Source organism: Trichechus manatus, unplaced genomic scaffold (assembly GCF_000243295.1).
Source record: "Trichechus manatus latirostris isolate Lorelei unplaced genomic scaffold, TriManLat1.0 scaffold00107, whole genome shotgun sequence".
Classification (NCBI taxonomy): Eukaryota; Metazoa; Chordata; class Mammalia; order Sirenia; family Trichechidae; genus Trichechus; species Trichechus manatus.
In genome coordinates, this window is record NW_004444043.1 from 3,310,018 (window position 1) to 3,336,702 (window position 26,685).

General features: G+C 42.4%; 1 protein-coding gene across 1 annotated transcript in view; it reads left to right on the forward strand.

Annotated features, from left to right (window-relative positions):
- Positions 1–5,691: 5,691 nt before the first annotated feature.
- Positions 5,692–26,685, forward strand: part of GNA14 (G protein subunit alpha 14) — a 211,554-nt gene continuing 190,560 nt past the window's right edge. The window contains exon 1 of the mRNA XM_004383282.2: positions 5,692–6,343. Coding sequence (XP_004383339.1) covers positions 6,220–6,343 — 124 coding nt within the window. The 5' untranslated portion in view covers positions 5,692–6,219. The remainder of the gene's footprint in view (positions 6,344–26,685) is intronic.

Sequence of the window (26,685 nt, forward strand, 5' to 3'; positions counted from 1 at the left end):
CCATTCAGTGGCACTGAAGAAGAAAGGCCTGGCGATTTGCTTCCATAAAGATTACAGCCAATAAAACCCTATGGAGCAATTTTACTCTGTAACACATGGGCTCACCATGAGTTGGAATTGACTTGATGGCAATGGTAATATTTATTGCTGGTGGAGATATAGGGAGATGAGTACTCATACTTTTGGTGGAAATGTGAATTGTTTTGATCTTTTTGGAAAGGAATTTGGCCACATCTATTAAAATGTACATGTCCTTCAATCCAGCAATCTAATTCCTGAGAATCTATCCCATGGAAATAAAAGCTTTAGTGCATGAGGATTTACGTGCAAAGATGTTTATTACAACTTTGCAGTGGCTAAAAACTGGAAACAGTTTCCCCTTCAAAACATGGTCCTTTCACACAAAGGAATATTATGTACCCATTAAAAAGTATGAATCAGAGTGATACTATTTACTTAGAAAGACTCCCGGATGGTATCATTGAATGAGAAAAGCAAAATATTGATTCCATGTAGTACAGTCCATGTTTTAGAACTAATAACAGCAGATCCCCTCTGTGCACGTTTATTTATGTCAATGCATGTATTTATGCTTGTATACGATTATAAGTCCATGAAAACTGTGGCAGAATACATATTAGATTGGGTGGTACAAACAGTTAATGTGCTCAGTTGTTAACCAAAAGTTTAGACGTTCGAATCCAGCCAGAGAAACCTCAAAAGAAAGCCCTGGCTATCTACTTATGAAAATAATCAGCCATCGAAAACCCAGTGGAGCACAGTTCTACTCTGACACACGTGAGGTTACCATGAATTGGAGTCAGCTTGATGGCAAATGGCTGTTAACATTGGTTCATTCAGGAGGAGTGTGATGTCATTGGGGGGAAATTTAAGCAAAAAGGGAAAGAAAACAAGCAAAACAAAAACAAAAACAAAAAAAAGAACACTCCAAATTTCTCATCTTAAAGATTTTTATTTCTTAAATTCTTGAGACACCTACCACCCCTGAAAAGTCAGATTCAACAACAAACAACAGTGATTCCTGCCCACTCACAGTCACATCTGTTTGAAGGCAGGCTTCATTGTCTCTAATTCTAGCCTTCTCAGTAGAAGTTTTATAATAAACAGTTTCTGGTCTCAGGCAGAGAATATTTTGGAGCAACATGTTAAACTCTGATATGTCGATTGCCTTAGAAAAATGTATGTTGAGTACAACCAGCCACCAGCTACCCTTATTACCCATTCATCTAAGTATCACTAAATTCATTCACCAAATCATCACTGCTCCGTTGACTCTTACCAACTCTGCTCTTCCACAACTGATGATTGGGTGGGGAGGGGAGTAAGGATCTCAAAAGTTTTTAGAGAATATACAGGTAGTTCCCTAATACAATGGGGTTCCATTTGGAGGACTCTGTCATAAGTCAGCTCTGAAATACCTCTTTTTTTTTTTTAAATTTTTTACTGTTACTGCCTTTTATTATCAGTATCTTTATAAATCTGATCTTTATGTATTTGTCTTTGGTTACTGGCATGAGAATAATAACATCAGCAAATGACATGCTGCAACACTGTATGTAGTACATATTACTGACGCAAAGACGGAACATAACTCGAACGTCGAAAGTCGAGGACTACCTGTATTGGGCGCAGAAAATGGGAACAGGTTGGACTCAGAAAAATGAATAAGAATATTGGAAATCACTTAGACCAACCCATCTAGCTTATGGGAAAGCAAACCCTCATTTAGTACTGATCTACTTAAGAGTTGATATTTGAAGCAAAAATATGAAATAAAACAAGCAGCATACTTTGATTTGTTTGTTTACATTCTATTCTGTTTCATTTAAAAAAATGCCGGTCACAACCCAGAAATTTATCTGTGACCCACTTATGGTCACAACTGCAGTTTGAAAAACCCTGCCATAAAGGAGCATAAATGCATTAATATTAGTGCTATTTTAGCTTTGTGAACTTCCTCAAGGTCATACTTTGAATCTATGTTACATGTTCAAGTTCTGGTATCATTCCAGTCCTCTGCTCCCACATTTCCTTGGAGTTCTGACTTAGAAACAGAGCAGTCATTCCCTATGAGGGGCAAGTGGGAGTCAGCTTCCATACACAAGTCTCTCCTAAATCATACGTTTGCTCACATTCATTTGTTGTGAGCTTCTTATTGGTTTCTATCTTCTACCACAAGAACTTTCGCTTTTCGCTTCAGTTTGTTTCTCTTATGTCAGACTAATTCTTCTTGGTTTCAGTTTTATTCAGCCAACAAAAACTTACTAATTAAGGAATGCCAAGACGAACAAGTAAAAATCTCCTGGTGAGGAACTCACGGACTAGGAGAAGAAACAAACAGGTGTAATGAGCGTGATGTCGAAGAGAGGAACAGAGAAAGTGCTCAGTCAATAGGGAGAGATGGGAGGTGGAGATGGTTTCTCAGAAAAGAAGTGTTTGGAAAAGAAAGTACCCAACTTACCTGAAGGTGAGAGTTAACATTTCTGGAAGAGATGTGCCAAGGCATGAAGGCAGAGGAGGAAGCCTAGTTACATTTGTCTGGAGTTTGGGGAGGGTGACTGGAGATGAGGCTGAGCTGAAGGGAGAGGCTGAATGAAGGAAGGGCTAGAATGTATCTCTGTAGGCTATGGAAAGCTGCCTACTCACTGCCTGCAGTCTGGCAAGAAGCAGGAAGGCATGGGGTCAGATTTCAGGGTCTCAGTCTTACTTCTTTTTAGTAGACTGTAGCCTACCTAAACTCTGGAATTATCGTTTTATCTGACTCCCCAGTGTCTGGTACAGGGGCTGGCACGGACTAGGAACTCAATGAACGTTCAGACGCATTCCAGACTACTAGCTCACCTCACCCTTATGGCCCAGCACTTGGCAGGTATACTGAACTGTGCTCTAATCTGCAAAAGAGTAATGAAATGGAATTGCTGCATTTTTGGAATAACCTGGGGAAACATATTTTCTCTTTTACAAAGAACTTTTCTCAAAACTACCCCTTCCTGGAAAGATGTTTCAAATGAATAAATAACAAATTTTTTTTTCTCACCCCACCTCCAGATCCTAAACATAAAGAAAACAGACACATGGATAAAAAATAGAAGTATAAAAATAACTGACTTTGAGTTGTCATATCTCCATTTTACAGTTCTCACTAGCTGCCAATGCTCAATAACAACAGTAGGTCTATGATTATTTTTAATACCTTCTTATAAGTATGAAAATCTTCAAGGAAATAGTTGAATATTAGAGTTGGGGGATCCTTTTGAACTCATTCTGGTTCACTCCTCTCATTTTACAGTCGAGGGTAGTGGTATCTAGCTAACTTTATACAAGTTGCTCCAAATAATTTTGTGTCAGAGAATGAAAATCAACCAAAAAGTTATGACTTAGACTTATATTTTTCAGTCTTTTAAAAATGCCTATGTGTGTTCTCATAAAAAAAATTTGGATCATATTGTTTATACGTTTGTATCTTGCCTTTTTCACTCAATATCTTTTGAAGATTTCTCCCCGTTTCTTTAATCATTATGCCCACATCTGTTACTCACATATTTACATATTTAATAGCTACACAATATTTCATTATATGAATGTACCATAATTTATTTAACCTATTCCCTGTTGCTGGACATTTAGGTTGTTTTGAGTTTTTGTTTGTTGTTATGAAAAATAAAACCTTTGCACATAAATCACATGGCTTCTCTCCGATTATTTCTAAGGGGAGAATTGCTGGTTTGATCAAAGGCAATGGGCATGTTTAAGACTTGTGATACATATTGTCAAGTTGACCAGCCCAGAAAAATTGCACAGATTATCCTTCCCACAAGTAATACATGTTTCATATCTTTTTGAAATCTTAGCAACTTTCCACTAGCAAGTCAGTTATTCCAGTTAACTTGGAGTCCAGTTCAGTTTTGCACTAACTTTAGTCATTTAAAAAATACTAACAACTATGACGCAACTATTAACTTGAGAAGCTAAAAGTTCTTATTCTCAAAATTTAAATGAATCTGTAAGAGCTCAGGAGCCCTGGTGGCTCAGTGATTAGGTGCTTGGCTGCTAACCAAAAGGATGGCAGCTTGAACCCACCAGCACCTCCTTGGAAACTCTATGGGGCAGTTCTACTCTGTCCTATAGGGTCGCTATGAGTCAGAATCGACTTGAGGGCAACGACTTTTTTTTTTTTTTAGTTTATAAGAGCTCAAGCAGAAATGTGACTATAACTTCAAGGATCAAGTTAGAAACGTTCAGACGTTTTCCTGTAGGAGTCACTGTTAATATCAATTTATGCCTGCACCGAAATATAAGACAGAGTCCACACATGTAAGAATGTATACATATTCATTTTTAATGCCTTATTCGTCTACATTCCTTAAACTGTAAAAGAAATAATATTAATAAGACCTTGCAGCCAAGTAGCATCACAGTGCCAAGTTCTCTATAAATGATACATGCAACTCTCTCCACTCAATATGCTCCTCAGTTAGAAATTGATGAACAGATAAGCTACGCTTGTGAAAGGGGAGCATTTATGCTCTTAATGGAGGAAGCGTTAGCTAATGGCCTAAAGCCATAAAATGTTTACACGCATACGCTGACCAGTAGAGAGGGAAAAGAACCTTCATCGCGGTGGACGACAGAATCCCCTCCCTCCACCTCCCCTTCTCTTCTCGTGTGGCTCCCTTGAGCTCTGCCTCACAATCTACATAGAAGACAAAAATCAGATGTTGTAATATGCACTCTATCGTGTCATTTGAGTCCAAAGAAGGGCTTTTTAAGTTTTTATTTTTTATTAAGCAGCTCAAGCATAATCCCGATCTTCCAAGAGCCAGGCAAAGAGCCTGTGCGGACACATCTTTGCAAAGTAGCTGTCAGGGCTGGGGCAGGGAACATGCCAGGACAGCCCTTTCTGTAAAGCAGGAGTCTTATCCATCATCGAATGCAAAGTAGCCAGCCGTTTTCCATGCTCCTCACCCCAAGCCCCTAGCGTCAGGTGGGGTCGGAAAGGGCCGGAAGGATATTTACTCTCAAGTCTTGCACGTCTCTTATTTAACTGAACCCGGTGGCGGTTGTTCTGTGAATGCAGAGCCACCGGGCGCAGGTCCCTCTGCACCTTCCAGGCGGACAGCCGAGCTGAATCCAGGACTTTGTCAACGGCAGAGCGGGGCTCAGGTGTCCAGGAGGCGGAAGGAGCCCGTCTAGGAAACTGGGTTGTGTGGTGGTGAGGTTTAACCTCAACTTCAAGTCTAGGTAGAGACCTCTACCTTGCCCCTGGCGCACTGTGTCCTGCGGCGGACTTTTGGCCCCTCTCCACTCTTCTTCCGTCGGCCGCAGCCGCCTCCACTGACAATGGAGAGTTGGCGAAACTCGGTCACCTGTCGGAAGCCGGATTTGGGCAGAAAGAAGGTCCTGGCGGCCAGAGCGAGCTAGTTACAGCAACTTCGGCCAGCGGCCGTCTCTGCGCCGGGACGCAGCAGCCGGGGAGGAGGTGCTTGGAGACCCGAGGCCCCTCGCTTTGCGCCCCCCAGCACTTTGCTCGCCCACTTTCGTCCCCAGGCGCCATTGGCTCGGGGTGGCCCGAGGGCCAACTCGGGCAGACGCCAGGGCTGCAGGTTCTAGACGCCCCGCCTCCTCCTGCCACTTAGAGCCCCACAGCGCCAGCAGGAACATTTCCATTCTGTCTTAGTCTGCGGTCACTACTGAGGTTTTCGGAACTTCCCAGGAAAGGCCCAGTCAGGTCCTTTGCCTGCAACCAACGCCGCGCCCGCCGCCTGCCTGGGACACCCCCAGACCAGGAGATCCCACCCTCCCGCCAGCACTGACGCCCCAGCTTTTTACGCGCGGTCTGCGCCCCCTGACTGGGCGTCCGGCTCCTGTGCCAAGGGGCGCGCGAATCTTCCGGAGGCGGGCAACGCTCCCAACATCTCGGCTCGCCCTCCTCCCCCGAGCGAGTGGAGGGCGAGTGGGTGAGCCCGCATCCGGAGTGCACTTAAGCGTCCCCAACGCTCGGGATTCGCCCCCGCCTCACAGCCGACCCTCGAGAAAGGACTGAACCCCAAGGGTTCAGGCCTCTTACTCTGAAACTCAATTTGCCCCACGTCTTTTCTTTCGAAAACCCGAGTCCAGTCGCGAATCGGCCGGGTGAGGGGCGGGACAGAGGATCCAGGCGCTACTGGCCGCGTCGCCCCGTCCGCTGCTGCGCTCACTATGGCCGGTTGCTGTTGCCTGTCGGCGGAGGAGAAGGAATCGCAGCGCATCAGCGCAGAGATCGAGCGCCAGCTTCGCCGTGACAAGAAGGACGCTCGCCGCGAACTCAAGCTGTTGCTGCTGGGTGAGTGGCTGCGTGTCCCCGACCCCTGTACCCGGGCGGTCCCCTCCTGGCCGTTGTCTTGCCGAGACCCCCGCAGTGCCTGGCGCCAAGCGGGTGCTGCGCCGCCTCCTCCTCCCCAGGATCTCGCGGATGCCGGCAAGCTGGGGGCTCCAGCGCTACTTCTTTCACCTCCTGCCGGACGAGTTTCGAAGGCACCTCCTTCCCTACCCCAAAATGGGGTTGGGACTTAACGCTTAACTTCTTGTCCGCTTTCTCTTATCTGTTCCGGTTTGCTTCTTTTTCTAAAGCCATCCCCCGCCCCCAGCACACACAACTTCTGCAGAACCCCAGCTTGTATTTTGAGGTGGTGGTGGGAGGCCGCCTGATCGACGTCTTGGGCTCATCTCCAGCTCTGGCCCCTAACTGGTCCTAAATGAAGTACTGTAGACTGGTTGTCACTCTGCTGAAGTGTGCTGACTTCTTAGGGACATCACGCTCTGTGACGCCGTAGATTTTTGTTGTTGCGTGCCCTCGAGTCGATTTCGGCTCATAGTGAACCCATGTGACAGAGTGGAACTGCCCCTACAGGGACAGATCGCCACGTCTTTCTCCCGCGGAGCCACTGGGCGGGTTTGAACCGCCAGTCTTTCTGTTAGCAGCCCAGCGCTTAACCACTGAGTCACCAGAGCTCCTTGATGCCGTAGGTAGTATCGCCATTTCACAGAGTTGAAAATGGAGGCATGGAAAATGGACGGACGTGCCCTGACTGAGAAAAAGGCAGGTACCAGGTCTGACGTGGGGGTGAAGCCCAGAAGGTTAACCACTCTCCGGACTCTGTGACCTCCTCACCTACCTTCGGAGGCTCCTTTTGGTGAAGTCCCTCTGTTTGCAGCTGACCCAAACCTCCCTTGCCTGGCTTGATTCCTTCCTGTGGGTCAAACTCAGCTGCCCCAGCTGCCGCTACTAGTTCTTAAGCAGGCTTTTCTGGTCTCTCTGCAAAGATCCAGGTAGGACATTCACTTTGAAAAACAGAAAACAGTTTAAGGTTTGCCCAATTTATGCCGAAGGCAAGGATCCTACCTCCTCTACTGTCCAGAATTCTCTTCAATCCACTGACTTTTCGAGGGATGTTTACCTTTTCCTTCTTCAGAACCGGAGACCAGCATGTCAGCTGTCAGCATCTTTCTGCATAGCCCATAGTATTTCAACTTTGTTTCCACGCCTTCCACCCCACGACCCTCCTTTTGTTCCTGCTCATCTCTGACTAGCTCATTATCTCTATGACAACTTTCCTGCTAGAAACCGTTTCGAAACCGCTTGGAGGGATCCAAAACCCCAGAGATAGACTTTAAAACCCCTGATTTCTTTTAATCTTTAAGGGACTGGTGCACAATTCCATTTTTTCTTCTCAAGATAAAGGAAGAAGCAATGACTCAGATAGAAGCAACAGACATCAGGGAAGTGTATATGTTGTTTCGTCTGAAGTCATGTAGTTTGAGCTGAATTTCTATAGTGGGTGGATTAGATGACTGGTGAAAATCCCACTTTGCAAAGGGGAGTTTGGGATCCTGTGGGTAGGTCCCTGGGTGGTGCAAATGGTTCGATGGCACAGTGAAAGAAAAGCGTGGCGATCTGCTTACGTAAAGATAACAGCCAAGTAAAACCCTGTGGAGCATTGCTGCTCTGTAACACATGGGGTTGTCATGAGTTGGAATCAATTTGACACCAATGGGTTTTTCTTTTTTTTTTTTTTGGTATGGAGCATGGAATGACCTGAAAAGCCACCAACTGTATCACAGTAAAGCATGCTTTTGCAACAGAACCATTAGATGATGTTTCCAAAGTTTATTCAGTGGAGCTGTTTGTGTTTAATAAAAGCATGGGTCAGTGTCCAATAGGAAAAGATAAAAGCTGTTGTCTGGTTAGAGCCAGTACCTGCAAGAAGTCAGCGAGATGCTTCTCATAGGAAGGAGATGGGGTGGGGTGGGGGGATAAAAGAGACAGCTAAATTTAGTAGAACGAAGTCCTTATCAGTTCCTTGGATAAAGGTAGGAGAAAAAGGGGTTCTGATAAGAACACTGACCAGTATTCTTACTGTAGGAAGAAAGTGTCTGAACAATAGCAATTAAATGGGAAAATGTGATCTTTTATTGATTTTAGTGTTAAATGAAGCTTAGTGAAGTGTTGGTTTTAATCAGGGTGTCTCCAGCAACCCTAATGGCTTTATTTTGGGTGCAGACCTCACGTTAGAACTCTCTGGAAGGAATATTTGCTGAGGAATTGATATTTAATGTATACTGATTTCGGGGTAAACTTGTACATTCATAGGCCAGACTGCCTGAGTTAAAGCCCTTGGCTCTACCGTTTCCTAGCTGTGGACTAACTTTTCCGGGCATCGTCTGGTAGTCAGAGCTCAATACATGTCAGCTGTCATTGCCAGTTGCAGCTGCCAGGGAGGTGTCACTTTTGATTTTAGTTGTAGATTCAGTTGTAGATTGCATGACCTAAACCAAAAACCAAGCCAGTTGCCATCCAGTCGATTCCAACTCATGGCGACCCCACGTGTGTCAGCGTAGAACTGTGCTCCATGGGGCTTTCAGTGGCTGCTTTTTTAGAAGTTGTTCTCCAGGCCTTTCTTCCGTTAGCAGGCACCTCTTTCTGTTAGCAGCTGAAATCGTTAACTGTTTGCATTACGCAGGGCATCCTCAGGCTGTATGGCAGTTTGTATAAATTGCCCAGTTGTGCTTTAACAGAAATATTTTTCTGTGAGTTTCCCTTATTTTCTGAGCCATAAAATGGGTTTTAAAGTCTTTCTTTTTACTTACACTAAAGAGTTGAAAAATCTGGGTCCCAAAAAGTTTCATTGTGTTGGTTATTGTCTTAGTCATCTGGTGCTGCTATAACAGAAATACCGCAAGTGGATGGCTTTAACAAAAAGAAGTTGATTCTTTCACAGTCTAGGAGGCTAGAAGTCCGAATTCAGGGTGCCAGCTCCAGGGAAAGACTTTCTCTGTCAGCTCTGGGGGATGGTCCTTGTCATCAATCTTCCCTTGACAAGGAGCTTCTCAGAGGAGGAGCCTGGGTCCAAAGGATGCGCTATTCTCCTGGCTCTTGTTTCTTGGTGGTTTGAGGTCCCCTTGTCTCTCTGCTCGCTTCTCTCTTTTATATCTCAAAAGAGATTGATTTAAGACACAATCTAATCTTTTAGATTGAGTCCTGCCTCATTAACATAACTGCCTCTAATCCTGCCTCTTTAGCATCGCAGAGGTAGGATTTACAACACATAGGAAAATCACATCAGATGACAAAATGGTGGACATCACACTATACTGGGAATCAAGGCCTAGCCAAGTTGATACACATTTTTGGGAGACACAAGTCAATCCATAGCATTAATAAAAGATGCATTTTAGAACTAATAATCACATTCCTGGTCTGGACGTCTGTTAGGGGAAATGCTGCGCATAGTATGGGTTTCTAAGGAGAAAGTGACAGAATTTTCCTGCTTTGTGAAGAGGAAAATAAGTGAAATGGCAAACATACTCATATTGCCTTCTTCTTAGCTTAGTTCATTCCAACAAACTTTTCCAAAGTGCCAGGCACAGTGCTTAGTGCTAGTGATCTTTCCAAGGGCTGCGTTGGTGGAGGCTTGTTCACAAGTAACTGTTATGAGGAAGAGGGTCATAAAAGCTTAATAGAGATTAAGAGGTGATATAGGCAGAGTGTGAAGGGGGTTGCTCTAGGAAGACCTGATCAAGGAGGGATCATCGGAGTAAGGCCTTAAATGGAAAGAGGAGGACGCTGGTGACCATCTCCAAGCCGGAGCTTGTATAGGACATGCACAGACTTCTCCCTACCTACCCAGGGAAATTTCTGAGGACAGTAGACAGGTGCTTTCACGGTCTGGGGTAAATATGAAAAACCTTTTTTTGAGTGCAAGATTTCGTTGAGTCTTAGTGTTTTATCTTAATCACTTACGTGAATACTGTGTTCACTATAAAATAGATACTAATATTGAAATGCTCATTTATTTATTTATGCCATAATATATTTTAGAAAAGGGTCCCTGGGTGACGCAAACGGTTAGGCTCTTGACTACTAGCCAAAAGGTTGGTGGTTCAAACCCCCAGAGGCACCCTGGAAGGTAGGCCTGGTGATCTGCTTCCAAAAGGTCACAGCCTTGAAAACGCTGTGGAGCAGCCCTATTCTGACACACACGGGGGTCGCCATGAGCCGGAATCGACTTGAAGGCAACTAACAACGACAACATATTTTAGCAAAGGGGATGGTGTGGCTTATCTGTGGCTTCACGTCCATCCTGGCTGTAGGGGGGCCCCGCAGAAAGCTGCAACAGACCAGCTTCCCCAGCTGTTCGGCTTCCGTCCATTCTATGGTCATCCCTGGAGGCCTCCGGGACTTCTCAAGAGACAAATGCATGTTCCCCCTTTTTTTCCACTTTTAAGCAAATAGAGAATCTTTTGAGAGAATGGACTTTTACCCTTTGTACCTTGTCAAATAGCTTTAAGGTATAATTTACATACAATAAAAGTCACCTGTTGTAAGTGTGCAATTCAATGTGTTTTGACAAATGGGAACAGTTGTGTCACCACTACCATAATCATGATAGAGAAGAATCCCATCGCCCCAAAAAGTTCCCTGTTCCCCTTTGCAGTCAATCTCATCCCCCCAAACAATTATTTAAACTTTTGATTTGGAAACAATTTCAAACATATACAACATTTTGCAGAAAACCCTAGGCTGCACAAATGGTTAAGCGCTCAACTGCCAGATGAAAGGTTGGAGGTTCAAACCCACCCAGAGGCACCTGGGAAGATAGGTCTGGCGATCTGCTTCTGAGAGGTCACATAGCCTTTGAAAACCCTATGGAGCAGTTCTTCTCTGCACACATGGGGTCACCATGAGTCAGAATCAACTCAAAGGCAACTAGCAAAGACAACAACAACCACAGCACATTTGCAAGAATAAGAATAGTCCAAAAACCACATGTATACCCTTTTCCCAATCCACCTATTGTTAACATTTTACCCCATTTTCTTTCTCATTTGTGTACTTTCTTCAGTTTTTCAGAAATGTTTGAGGGTAAATTATATATCAGCATCATCTTTCCCCTTAAATACTTCAGTGTGTTTTTCCTAAAAATAGGTATAATCTTTTATAAAACCACACTCCACTTATGAAACTTCAGTCATTTTAATCTTCTTAAAAAATGCATTGTGTTAAAATATGTATAACAAAATATTTGCCATTTTAAATTGTACAATTCATTAACATGAATTACATTCATTATGTTGTGCTACCATCATCACTATCCATTTCCAAAAGTTTTTCATCACCCCAAACAGAAACTCAGTACCCCTTAGGCAGTAACTCCCATTCTCCCTCCCCTCAGCCCCTGGTAATCACCAGTGAACTTTCGTCTGTATGCAAATGTCCATTAGTAAAGTTAATCATGGTATAATATTTTTGTCCAATCTATTACCTGTATCCCAGTTTTGCAAACTGACCCAGTAAATGTCCTCAATGGCATTTCCCCCACCTCCAGTACAGGGTCCAGGATAGGATCAGGTATTGCATTTAGTTCTCATGCCTTTTTAGGTTCCTTTAATCCAGAACATTCCACAGGCTTTCTTTGCCTTTATGCCTTTATATATTGAATTTTTGAAGAATACCATTTCTCTTCCCCCCCGCCCCTCTGTTTTGATAGATGGTTCTTCATTTTGGTTGTGCCTGGTGAATAATTACAGAGATTCCAACTATGTCTTCTTGATGGGAACACTGAATGGTGACGATGAATCCTTCCCAGGGGAATCACATCTAGAGGCACCTGATGTCATTCTGTCCCTCATTGGTGATGTGAACTCGATCACCTGGTCAAGATGTTACCTGCTTTCTCCACTATATAATCTTTTTTTTTTTCCTTTGCAACTAATAAGCCATCTGTGGGGAGACACTTTCTAAGTCCACGCAAACATCCTGCTCCTCATCCAGAATTCGCTCTAGATGTAGTATCCATTGATGATTCTTGCCTGCTCCAATCTGTAGCATGATGTCTGCAAAATGATGGTTTTCCTACTCTAGCACTCTCTCCACGTTTACCAGTTGGCACTCAGGATTCTACTGTTAGAGCCTTCCTTTCTCCACTATGTATGTATGCATGTGTGTATGTTAGTATTTACGTATTTATTATCCATATGGACTCATGAATTTCTGTGTTTTTTTTCTCCTGGTGGTTTTCATTTTGTTACCGTACTTAATCATTTTGGTGCTCGAATTGTCCTGGAGTTGTGCAGTGGGAACCCCATCGAGCTGGCTCCTTTGTCACTGTGTCATGCCCCCTTCTTTTTTTGAGTACTTTTTTACTTTCTGACATAAGAAGATGTTCCAGGTACATCTTGTACCTACCGCAGGTCTAGAATCAGCCGTTTTTCTGAGGGGCCCTTGTTCTTTTTAGTGGAAAATTACGCCTTTTCTTTCAAGATGCATAAAGCTACTTGAAACAAGGATGTCAAGTCCACTAATTCAAATCAATCACAGTATCTAAGCACCTGAAGAACGGAATCTCCAATGCATGTAGTTTGAGGGTGAAAGTTTTTTTTTTTTTTTAATTGCGCTTTAAGTGAAAGTTTACGATTCAAGTTAGTTTCTCATACAAAAATTTATACATACATTGTTATGCGACCCTAATTGCTCTCCCTATACTGTGACAGCACACTCCTCCTTTCCACCCCAGATTTCCCGTGTCCATTCAACCAGTTCCTGACCCTCTCTGCCTTCTCATCTCACCTCCAGACAGGAGCTGCCCATTTAATCTCATGTATCTACTTGAGCTAAGAAGCACACTCTTCACAAGCATCATTTTATGTCCCATAGTCCAGTCTAATCTTTGTCTGAAGAGTTGGCCTCAGGAATGGCTTTAGTTTTGGGCTAACAGAGAGTCCAGGGGCCATATCTTCTGCGGGTCCCTCCAGTCCCAGTCAGACCATTAAGTCTGGTCTTTTTACTAAAATTTAAGTTCTGCACCCCGCTTTTCTCCTGCTCCGTCAGGGACTCTCTGTTGTGTTCCCTGTCAGGGTGGTCATTGGTGGTAGCTGGGCACCATCTATGAGGGTGAAAGTTTTGAGGCTTTAAAAAGTCTTAAGCTTTGAGCAGATATAAATGGAAAAATCTGACAGTGGAGTTGGACATAAAGCAATGTAAAACTATGTCTTAACCCTAAAGGGTCTTTTTTCTTTAAAAATGCTTTTGAGTCTATATCACCCTTTGCTTCCTCTTCTCCCATGGTATCTGAATCCCAAGAGAAAATGTTTTATTGTCAGAACTCCCATGTGTGGGGTTGCAGAGAGGGGGGTAGCGAGATCAGAGAAGACAAAGGGTTTTTCAGTGAACCACTGTAGCAAAGCTACTATGTTAATAAATACCAACCAGTAACCAGCTGCCTTCAAGTGGATTCCGACTCATGGCGACCCCACATGTGTCAGAGTAGAACTGTGCTCCATAGGGTTTCGATGGCTGATTTTTTGGAAGTAGATAGCCAGTCCTCAGAATTAGATTCCAAGGCACCTCTGGGTGGACTCAAACCATTAACCTTTTGGTTAGCAGTGAGCTTGTTAACTATCTGCACCACTCAGGGACTCTATTACGAAACCCAGAGGTTGAAATTCAAGCAAAAAGAGGACTTTAGTGGAAGGGTCTCTGGGTGGCACCAATAGTTAAGCTCTGGACTACTGACTGAAAGGTTGGCAGTTTACACCCACTCAGAAGTGCCTCAGAAGACAGGCCAGGCGGTCTGCTTACAAAAAGGTCACAGCCTTGGAAACCCTGTGGAGGAGTTCTACTCTGCACACATGGGGTTGCCATAAGTCGGAATCAACTTGATGGCAACTAACAAGAACAACAATGGAAGTGACTAACTAGGGCGTCTCATGGAATTAGAAGAAGAATTGACTAGGAAAGATTGGGAAAGAGCCAGAGTCAGGGCAGTTCTGGGGCCTTCAGCTGCTGGCATTTATCCATCTTCTCCAGCGCAGGGCCATCAACGTGACTTGGCTCCACTCCTTTCCAAGCTGGAGAGTTCTCTGAGCAATTCTCGTACCTCTGTGAGAGAATAAAGCCTGGCGTGGTCCCAGGGTGGTCTCCGGATCAATCAGCTCTGACCATGGGGGCACTGCAGACATGGCTGTCACCTGAGTGCAGGGATCCCTGGTGAGCTGAGCACCACTTCTGCAAACACCCCAGTGTCAGAGGAAGCTGGTGTCCTAGCGGTAACCGAGGGACTCAAAAGGTGGGGGGGGACCACGAGAGCCTCTGCGCAAGCCCTAACTTTCAATTATGAGCAGTTAGCTACTGCTGATGGGAAAATTAATGGGTCAGTATGTTGGCTCAGGTCCTTGGTTGCAGACCATTTAAGAAGAAGAAGAATTTATTGGAGGGGGGGAACAGGAAACTCTCAGAATTAACGGAAATCGGAGAGCAGGCTCAGGAAGAGGGCAGGATGCAAGAGAGTCTTAACACAGCACATGCTGGTATTGGAGCAGGCTGCCAAGGACACTGCTGGGGGACTCTGACAGTTGCTGCTGCTGCAGCGCAGGAGGCTCACCTCCACTGCGGCGCTGCGAATCATCTCCCACATCTCCTGCATCCTCGTGTCAATTTTCAAAACCTCAGGCTATCTGATTGGTGGAACCCGGGTCACTTGCCTGTGCCCAAGTGCCACGGAGCTAGGCGAGAGGCAGCAAGCATGGTGTCGTGGTTAGGAGCATGTTCTCTGAGGCCACGCTGCCTGTGTTTAAAATCTTGACTCCGCCACTGGTGAGCTGTATCCTTGTAGGTGCCTTAGTTTTCTCATCTGTTAGATGGGGCTAACAGCCCTAGGAGGTGGATACTATTATGATAATTAAACAAGTCATTGTTTTTAAGTTGTTTAGAATACTGCCTGGTGCATAGTAAGTGCTATTTCTTTTAAATGGTTGTCAAGTAAAAATCTGCCAGCTTTAGGCTTCCACCCCAGGGGAAGGGTGGTGGGTGCCTCCTGCCTTACTCGGAATTCCTCCCCAAAAGATGGGGGCTCAGATGCTGGGCAGTCCCAAATGATAAAGGTGTACAACAAAATGTGAGACATTACATAAAGGAAGAAAGAAGTATAGCCTTTTCTAAATGGATTGATAAATGCAAACTCAAAGAAAAATCTCAGTACAAGCTCTTAGAGAATGGAGGCGTGAAATGAAAAGGAAGCAAAAGCAAAAGTTGTCTTTAAATATTAAGACGTATTTAATATTGCTGCAGTTAATTTCTTGAATTTTTTATTTTTATTGTGCCTATATCCTATAGAGTTGTGAACATTTCATTCACCTATCCTTTCACCCCAGGAAACTCCCATCGCCATCCACTGGGATTTTCTCTAGGGCCAAAATATTTCCCAAATCTGAGCACTTCTGCATTTCCACAGCTGTCCTCCCAGGCTTGGCTCATTGCTCCCCTGTATTTCAGCAAAGTCCTCCTAATTTCCAATGTCCAAGTTTGACCCTCTTTGATCCATTCTCTAAAGAGCATACAGAGTGATCTTTTAAAAACTTGAATCAGATCATAGCAGTCAATTACTGGCAATCTTAGGCTTCCGGGCATAGAGCAGGTGGATCTCTTTGGTACCTTCTGTCCCTCCAGAGAACACCTCTTAGCCTTAAAGAGTCCATTATAGGTGGATCATGGTGAAGGAGACTGAGCAATATTCTCGAAATTGTGGAACGAAAAGGAAACCAAAAGCAGAGAATGGTGAGAAGTAATAAGACTTAGAAAGCTGAGAGTTAAAGCTAGGAGAAATCTAATTAGTTCATGACCCAGTTCTTTTTAGCGGGATCTGTTTTTCCCTTGGGCCGTGGTGGTTCAGTGGTAGAAGTCCCGCCTTCCATGTGGGAGACCCTGGTTCGATCCCTGGCCAATACACCTCATGAGCAGCCACCACCTCTTAGTGGAGGCTTGTGTGTTGCTGTGATGCTGAACAGGTTTCAGCAGAGTTTCTAGACTAAGACAGACTAGGAAGAAAGGCCTGCAGACCTGCTTCTTAAAATCAGCCAATGAAAACCCTACAGACCACAATGGTTTGATTCGCAAACTATCATGGGGATGGTGCAAGACCAGGCAGAGTTTAGTTCCATTGTGTATGGGGTTGTCATGACCTGGGGCGACTCTAGGGCAGCTAACAACAACAGCAACATTTTTTTTTTCTCAAGAAATCCATGCTCCCAGGAACAGGTAAATATCAGAAGTAAACATGTGTGAGTCTATAGCCCCTCCCCTACCTATCTTTCCCCCCCCACCAAGAACTAGTTCCTGTTGTGCTGCCAACCTCGTGTCTGGGCTCAGGACACCTGTCTGCCATTCTGAGGTCACTGATTAGAAGGAGCATGTACTTCCCAGAAGGATTTATGGATAGGAGCGTCAACAATATGGGAACTCTCCCAGTGCTCTTCTTAGAGAGCAGGACCTGACATGTGGCCGTAATTTGAAATCTTGAGATGAGCAGTGGGTTTAGGCTCTGGAGACCTGAGTTTCTTTTTTTGGTGGTGGGAGGTTATGAGTACTGGATGTGTGACTATGAGCAACACGCTCCCTCTTGGCGCCCGGTCCTCACCTGTAAAATGAAAGGTTTGGAGCAGGGGACCTCTGGGATCATTCCAGCCCTAGCATCGGATGTTCTGTACCAGTGGTTCCCAAGTGGGATCATGGGACCACCACCAGCAGTATCAGCATACCTGGGAACTCGTTAGAAATGCAGCTTCTCAGTCCTCATGATGACCCTGTGAATCAGAAGTTCTGGGAGTGAAGCTAGCAATCTGCATACGAGTAAGCCCTCCAGGTGATCCTGATGCATGATCAAGTTTGAAAACCTCTGTTTTATAGCACTGGCCTGGAGCTCTGGAGCTGACCCCTTCTGACAGCCATCTAGGTGCCAAGGTGAACCTTCCAGAAGACATCCAGGAGGCCTCTGGGACAGACCTGCCTAGAGGATGCTCTGTTTCTTGAAGTCGAACCAATCTCCCCGTCATCAGCTTGGTGAAGAGTCTTCAGAGTCTGAGCTGGGTAGTTTGTAGAGGCTTTTCAGCATTTGTCCCAAGATGCCAGACTGGTGGGCAAAGAGGAAGAGCAAGCACATATATAGCTTTTATCTTGGCAAGAATCATTGTACAAAGCAACAAGTAGACATCTTTACACAGGCACTTTAATGTACTAGTCAAAAAGTTGTGCTCCTACAAATTGCAATGGCTTTATGGCCAATAACCATTACCTAGTTACTTTCTGTCATGGGCTTAGTCGTGCTGAGAAAGCATAGTCTAGTAACAGCCACCACGTATCAGTCTTCTGTTTGAAAATTCACCTTCCATGGAGCATTGGCTGGTATTTTCATCCAAAGAGTAACATTCCTGGCTGTCAAGTACTTTTATTTGAATTAAGTGACTTTCTTCTAAGTTCTTATATTTTGTACTTTTTTTAATGAATGAGAGAGAAAGAGAAAATTTATTGTTTACCGTTTTGCCTAGAGGTCATCTTCTGTATTGGCCATTCCTCAGTAATCTGCAAATCGATTATCCATGCTGTAGCCATCTTGGACTGCCATGATTAACACTGGCCTTGTTTTGAGTAACTCATCGCCCAAATTTTTGTTCCTGTTGCTCAGTTATTATGTAATTGAGAAATGCAAGTTAATTATATAGCTAACCGATATCCAACAGATCAAGTAATGAATCATCTGCAGCATCATCATGTAATAATGCACAAAGTGGCTTAAGTCATGGCAGTCCGAGCGTGGCTGTGCACCAGCACCCGTCCATCCTAGACAAGCGTGAAAATTGAGAGTTAAGTGTTGAGAAACATTTATAGCAATCTGACTATGACAGTGGCATCCAAGGGTATTTTTATAGCATTTTATAAATATATCAGCCTGTAAGTGAATGGGAAATTACAAAACTGGACCCTTACCACAGAGAGTTTAAGAAACACGAGTATAAACCCTTCATTTTATGAATAAAGTGGGGAGGGCTCAGAGGGGTGAAGCAAATCGGCAGGTATCAAAGAACTAGGTGGTCAGTGGCTAATTGGCAGTAGGGCCAAGGCTAGAAGTTCAGTCACTTAGCTTCTAGTCTATTCTTTCATTAGATCAGTCCTATGCTTCATGTTGAATTTCTTCATTTCTAGGGCAACATCAGTTATAAGACACATCATTGATTTGAAACAGTGTTTTAGGAAAGCAAACACCATCATAATAAATGTATAAGGCATCTCAGTTTCAAAAGTCATCTTTTTTGCAAAAGGTATCTCAATTTCAAAAGTCTTAATTTATGTGGAAAATAAATCTTGGAATAAAGGACATAAGATGATTTACTCTTCTTTCTTTATTTTCCCTAACCTGATAGTACACATTTAAAATAAAGCACAACTGCTATAGATATTGACATAATATTCAATTTCATGAAATCAGTTTAAGTGCTGAAATTAGATTAGAAAAAGAAAGCTCAGCGTATTGCCATCAGCCCACTGGTTCTATTTCAAGTGATCTCATCATATGAAACTTTTAAAAAAGTTTCTTCCTGCATTAGTGAGACTGTCATGTATAAAGAGGGTTAAAAAAAAAAAAAGAGTAACCAAATATTGACAGAGTTTCAGTGTATGCTATTGCTTGCTCTAGTGTCTGAGTAACCATGGATGGGCAACGTCCGGGTAATTGGTGAGTCTAGAAAGAGTTTTACACGAGACCTTGAACTCCACGAGGGCAGGATGTCTGTCTTCTTTGCTCACCATTGAACCCACAGTGCTGAGCACAGAGTTTAGCTCAAATACTGGTTGAACAAATATGCATGTCTCTCTCTTTGTCTAGAGATTTACATTAAATACCAGCTGAGTAGTGTAAAGAATTCCTTATGAGGGCTGGAGGTCTCTGTTGTTTAGGGTATTCGAAGAAGGCTCATGAGAGGAAAACATGCTTGGGTTGGAATTTGAAGAAAGGAAAATCAGAAAATTTTTTAATTTCTAAAATTTCTAAAAACTAGAATTTTTTTTTACATGTCTCATATCTTGGCTAATTACTAATTTTGAGTATGTGCTTATACCTAGATTAATGGTGTCAAGAAGTGAAAATGAGCGTGGATCCCAGGGGTGAAATATGATTTGGAAAATATATTCCTTCTATTTCCATAAAGACTTTTCCTAGTAACTGGACAGCATAAGATTTTGATATGTAACCTGAACTATAAACCAAAATCAAAAACCCCGAACTTAACCCATTATCGTCTAGTTGATTCCGACTCATAGGGACCCTGTAGGACAGAGCAGAAATGCCCCCATAGACTGCAACTCTTCATGGAAGCAGACTGCCACATCTTTCTCCCACAGAGCAGCTGGTGGGTTCGAACGACCAGCCTTTAGGGTAGCAACCGAGTACTTTAACCACTGCTCTACAGGGCTCCTTGCTAATTGTTCTTCCCTATTGCTTTATTCTGAAATCATTTGAAAAAAATCGTAACTCATCATGGTCTTTATCTAACTTTTCAAAAATATTTGGTAAAGTAAGAGAGACCTCATGAGTTCAGAAGCCCATCTCACACTTAATTTTATAAGTAAGAAATCTGGAAGCTCTAAAAAGAGAAGCAGTCATTGCAAGGACTTAACTCCTTTGAAGTTTAAGACCTAGTTTGGTGTATTAAGAGCCATGCCATAACCTGTGCAAATTTTATGGAAATTGATGACCTCTTTCTGTGCATGAAGCAGAAACAATCAGCTTATATTACACTAAGTAGAGATATTTGAAGTGGCAAGGCATACGCTCCACATAGAAATACATTGCATTTGTTGAAATAAATCTTTGTAATTGGTATTATCGTTTACAATGGTGGCTTTCAGATTTTGGAATTTTATGTTTGAGTTTCTAAAAATGTGGGAAAGGAGCCCAAATGGGATTATTTGTTTTAAAATTTGCCAACTAAGAATGATAAACATATTCTAATATATTCATCTAAGGAACAAAAAACAACAAAAAAGTGACATTTGACACGGTTAATAACTCCTTTCCTGACGCATCCAAAACTGAACTGATGGTCTTCCTCTCTCCTCTTCCACAATTGTATTTTCAACTATCTTTCTTATGTCAGCAAGTGGTACCACTGATTGCCCAGGTGCTCAAACCAGAATTCAGCGAGTCTTTCTTAATTCTTGTCTCTACTATACTCAACGCTAATAATGGAAACGACAGTGATAAATCAGTAACATTTATACATTCAGTCACTAGTCTAGACACTTTAAGTGAATCGTCTCATTGAATTCTCACAGTGCTTTCAGGTGCTGTTAGTATTACATCTCCATTCAATAGATGAGAAAACTGAGACCCGTAAGGCAAAGTTCACCAGCAAGAGTAGAGACAGGGTTTGAACTTAGGCAGTCTGCTGACACCAGGGCTCCTATCTCCCAGAACCAGTATCTCACCAAAATCTACCCAAAGGCGGCAAATCTCTATTGTGCCCACTTCTTGCCACCTTCATTGGAAATCTACTACCTCCGTCTCTTGCCCGAACTTCTTCATCATCCACCACTCCCTAACCCCGACTCCACACTGCAGCAAGAGTGACGTTTTTAGAAATATAAATTGATTGTTTTTCTGCGCAAAACCTTTCTGTGTCTTCACATTGCCTTTGAATGCAAATCTACAACCTGTACATGGCCTGTGAAACCCTCTATCTGTACCCTGCTGACCTCTCTACCATTAGTCCCTGTGCTCACTCTGATCCAGCCACAAGGGTCTTTTTTTTAGGTCCCTCAATGGGCCAAGCTCTTCCTTCCTAGGTTTCTGCACGTGCCAATCCATCTGTCTACAGCACTCTTCCTTACTAGCCTTCTAGCTAACTACTACTCATTTTCAGAACACATCTTAAATGTTCCTTCCTCCTGGAAGCCTTCCTTGACTGCTCAATCCAAAGTAAGTCCACTAGAACATTCTAGAACATAGCACGTTACCCATTTCTTTTTAAAAATGACACTTATCCTAGTTTGAAACACTATATGTGATACTGTATTTACCATTGTCTTCCCCACTAGGTTCTAACTTTGATGAAAAGTAGGGACTATTGTAGCCAGCGAATCCTCAGCATCTTGTATAGTGCCTGGCACAGAGTACCTGGTAGTCAATACATATTTACTGAATGAAGGAATATACAGCCGTTTAGTGTCAACATAATTGCATAAAAGAAAGAACATTTTAACTTCAAGTAGTAGAAAGGATGGTAGAAGACAGTACTTTACACTGAATATACATTTATGACTATATGTCCTTTTAAAATTTCACCCTTGGACTGATGAAAACTTCATTACACACTGACATTGGACTGTGGGCTGATGTTCTGGAACCAGTGAGTTATTATATACATTTTATTTTATCTGTTTCTTAAGCTTTCAGATTTTCTGTCTGCACAAATATGACTAGAGACTCTCAGTATTTTTTTACCCCCCCCTTTTTTTTTACATAAAAAGTAGCATATTTGTGGCAGAGACAGCTAGTCACCTCCCCAGTTATCTGTTCTCTTTCTGTAAAACTAGGAGTTTTGTCCGGGCGCATGGACACCCAGCTACAGACTGTATTTCCCAGCTTGCCTTGCTGCTAGGTGTGGCTAGATGACTAAGTCATAGCTGTTGGATGTAAACGGAAGTGATGTGGGCCATTTCTGAGTTGTGACCTTAAAAGGAAACTTTCTTCTAGGGAAGGGTGCTGACGTGGTGGTAGGAGCTAGAGAAACCATCTTTTACCGTGAGATGGATGTAGGGTGTTGAGAACGGAAAAGCCAAAATATAGAAAAGGCCTGGGTCCCTGACTTCATGAAGCTGCTCCGTCAGCCCCTGGACTTCATATGATTGAACCCTTTTTTAATAGCAGCTGAACTGGGATCCTAGTTGGTAAAACATTATACACTCTGTTTGCACTTGGCTTTTTAATACTCAACAATGTATCTGCGAATTCTTTTCAAATCATGTGCGCTTCCAAGGTGCAAAAAAAAAAAAAAAAAAAATCAGAATCTAACTTGGGAGCAGAGTATAGCAGGATGTTCCTGGCTGGCTGGTGGGCAATGTGTCTAAAGTCCCCGGTCTCTGTTCCTCATTTCTCTCACCCTCGACATTGCAGTGCTAAGTCACATACTCAGGGATGGGCAGATTACCCAATAAACAAGGTATGCACAAGCTTACATGTGCTTACTTACTAGTCTGTAGGGCACAATTTCACAACTGTGAAATTGACTGGTAAGTAAGCACAGATAAGCCCATGTGTACCTTACTTAATGTAAGCTCATCAGTACCTTGCTAACTGGTCATTTTGCTCCTACACATACTTGCCTGTTTTCTCTGCAACTGAGTTTTCAGGTATTTGAAAGAGGTTTTTCTATGAGCAAAGAAACAGTTGTAGCTGTTTGTTTTAATTGATATTGAATTTATTAAAGCAGAAAAATGTAAACCACTTGGTTTTCCTAAATCTTTAATTTTCATTTTAATTTTCTACAAACCTAGTAATTCTTTGTATAAAAATAACCAGCCATTTCATTTATTCTTTGATTCATTTTTAATTTACTGCTAATTAACTCCATTTGTCAATTCAGATAATTAAATTATTACATTTTTAACCATAAACATTTTAAACCATATTTACACATTTTAAAAACCTGAATATCCTCAAATCCCTGACAGAGCTGACAAGCAAAAGCTAAGTATTTAAGTGTCTCTGGTATATCTAATAAATCTAAAGTTATGGATTAAACAAATTATATTTTCTTAAACATTCAAATACTGTTTCTACATGTAATCAAATAAAATACTGTTTTCAAATGTAATAAAATCAAATTATCGTATTTATACTGCCAAGTCTGGTAAATTAATCACAACTCTCATTGACTGTGCAATATCAGATTCAAATACCTTAAATAGCAACAGCATCAAAAAGCTCAATGCTGAGTCATAGTTACTATACTTATTTTCAGGTTTAATTTCAGAGTATTATTACTCTATTTTTGACTTACTATTCTTATTCCTTTGCAAAATTCAACCCAACGAAGGGCAGTGGATTTACAGCCTTGGCCTGAGAGTTAGGATGATTTTTCAAACTCATACATTTTTTTGCAACCCAAAGTATCACTTATTCCTTTATTCCAATTTTTACCATTATTTTTAAAAATAATTTTAATCACTTAATTCGAATTGATTGGATTGTATACCCACCCACACTTGAAATGGCACCTAATTGCTTTACTACCTAATTCAGGTTGAAAAGATTCTCTGCTTTGTAAGCTTTTTAAAGCTGTTTTATGACCATCATCTCTAATTCTTTTACTATCGCTTTAAAGTAAAGGAGAAAATCTTAGACCTTTGATTCATATAAAGAAAGACATGAGGTTGTTTCTTAATGCTGGCCTATATTCTGCTTTGGGTATCCTGTGTCTGAACACATATTTTCGGTATAATATGGTTTACATGTGTTTCTTCCCTTTCATTACAACATTAAATTATTTAGAGAATGAGTTAAGGAACATTCCTTACTGAATGAAGGGATATACAGCCGTTTAGTGTCAACATAATTGCATAAAAGAAAGAACATTTTAACTTCAAGAAGTAGAAAGGATGGTAGAAGACAGTACTTTACATTGAATATACATTTATGATTATTTGTCCTTTTAAAATTTCACCCTTGGACTAATGAAAACTTCATTACACACTGACATTAGACTGTGGGCTGATGTTCTGGAACCAGTGAGTTATTATATACATTTTATTTTATCTGGTAAATTAAATATAAACTAAATTAAATATAAACTCTAATCGCAAATCATAAGCCTTCAGAAAATTCCTTCAGCTGGCAGCCTTCCAAGCAAGTATTTGGGTTTAAATGCTCCTTCTTTGTTCTAAAATGTATAAAAGTTGACCAAATTACCCTTGTCACTGTCCTCTTTCCGCCTGCATATTTGTCTCTGGGGAATTGCAGACTGTCTATAGGTAGCTCATGCGTGAGAAAACTGCTTGAACTTTCCTTGACAATTTTCAAATTGCTGTTCATTTAGGGTAATGAGGAAGTCTTTCTCCCTTACCTAATAAGTTAATTTGTACTTGCACTAAGGGATGGGACAGGCCGAGGCAATGGAGGAGGCTTTGGTTTATTTGACATAAGCTCATTACGATAAGGATAGACACTAAAAGCAGCATCGTCCCCAGTGAAGCCAATTCATCCTGAACACCCACACCACCAGGTAATTCGGAATCAATTAGCATGTACAAAGCAATTTGCCTTTTCCATTAGGATACTTAAACCAATTCTATCTACAATGTAGTTATATCTTGGTGCAAACCAGAAAATGGCCACAAAGTTATTATCCGAGAAAAGTATACTCATTTGTTTAGGAAAACTTGAGCATCTGAAATTTCTGTTTTAAGTCATCTTTCCCTTTAAGGAGAACCATGTTGGCCAAAACAGAAGGATTTAAAAAAAATTTTTATTATGACTAGGAAAACTCAAAACATGCATTAATTATACTATGATATCTGCTAGAGCTCTAATTAGAAATGTTACTTCTAATTTGTATTTTTTCCGGAATTCCAGACACTCCTTATCGTACTCACTGTATTGTCTGTGTAATGACTTGCTTTTCCCTTTAATGATTTTAAACTATTACCTGCTGGGGAAGGCTAGATGTTGTTTAAAGCCTTATGGACTAATTGCCAGAAATCTTTGGTATAATTCCCAGTGTGGCTTCTAATTTTCAGTGTGAACTTGGGCAAATCACAAAACCACTGAGGACCCTTATTGGTAAAATGAGGAGGCTGGATTTAGCAATGTCAAAATACTCCCAGCCCTGAGTTTCTGTGGTAACCCTTCAACTGTAGTGGAAGCATTCATTACCGTGATCCTTCCAGGTAGAAGCTGACTCTGTGTGTGTGTGTGTGTGTGTGTGTGTGTTACATGTGTTTCATGCATGCTTCCAGAGGAACTGAAGAAATAGCATCTAGTTGCTGTTTGCCTTGGTGATAACCGGCACAAAGTTATTCAGATATGTCTTTGTTCTCTAACGGTAAGTGTTTGAGTTTTCATGTAATACGAGAGTTTACACGTACATGAATCTCAGTGAATCAGAACAGGTTTGTCAGGCACACATTGTATCAATTCTGAAACTTCTGACTGTAGAAATATCTGCAGACATAAGAATGAGTTCTGAAGGAATACTATTCATTCCCTAAAAACCTTCTGCCTTCAATTTACTTTAAAGCATATGAACATTTAATAATAATAATAGCAGTATCCTCATATAGCACTGGCTATACGCCAAATACTATCACGGGCGTTTTATATCTACTAATTCACTTAATCCTTACAACAAGTAACTGAGGTACTTATTTCCATTTCACTGATGAGGACACTGAGGCAAGGAAAGATTCAATAACCTGCTCAAAGTCGCACACTAGTAAGTGTGGAGCTGATTGGCCAGGCAGTTCGACTCCAGGGATTCCTTACTCACACCGATCCTCAATACTGCCCCTGGTAAAGAACCTGCCGTGGGGAATCCACAGCTGGGCTGGGTAGTGGGAAAAGTCTAAGTGGAGGCAGGAGTCTGGCACGTGCTTCCATTACAGTGCCGTGGGACTTGGGCGAGTCATTTACACTCTCTGACCCAGTGTTGTCCGCTAGAAATAGAACGTGAACTGCAAACATGAGCAACGCATGTAATTTTAACTTTTCAAGTAGCCCCATTTTAAAAAAGTAAAAAGAAACAGGTGAAATTAATTTTAAAAGTATTTGTTATTTAGGGGGACTTCATACCATCAAGAAATCAGTGCCAGGAGCAGAGCGCGTCCTTTGGACGGGGTCCCTGCACGGAGAAGCTCCTATTCCCAGGGAACACTGATGCGAAGGCGGACAGAGAGAGAAAGACTTCCCCTGGAGCTGACACCCTGAATTTGGACTTTTAGCCTACTATGACTGTGAGTAGATAAACTTCTCTTCGTTAAAACCATCCACTTGTGGTATTTCTGTTGTAGCAGCACAAATGACTGAGACAGAATTTGGTACCGAGAGAGTGGGGTGCTGCTCTAACAGATACCTAAAATGTGGAAGCGGTTTTAAAACTGTGAATGGATAGTCGTATGGCAGTGACAGAGGACCAGCAGCAGAGAACCTACAGCAGCAGAGAAGCAGCAGCAGCAGAGAACCAACAGCAGCAGAACCAGGAGACCAGTGCGAGATGGCGCTGGAGCAGACCCACGGAGCGAGAGAGCTGAATGCCTGTGAGCAGGAGGCTTCCTGGCAGAGTGGGGTGCCTCTGGGCACTTATCGG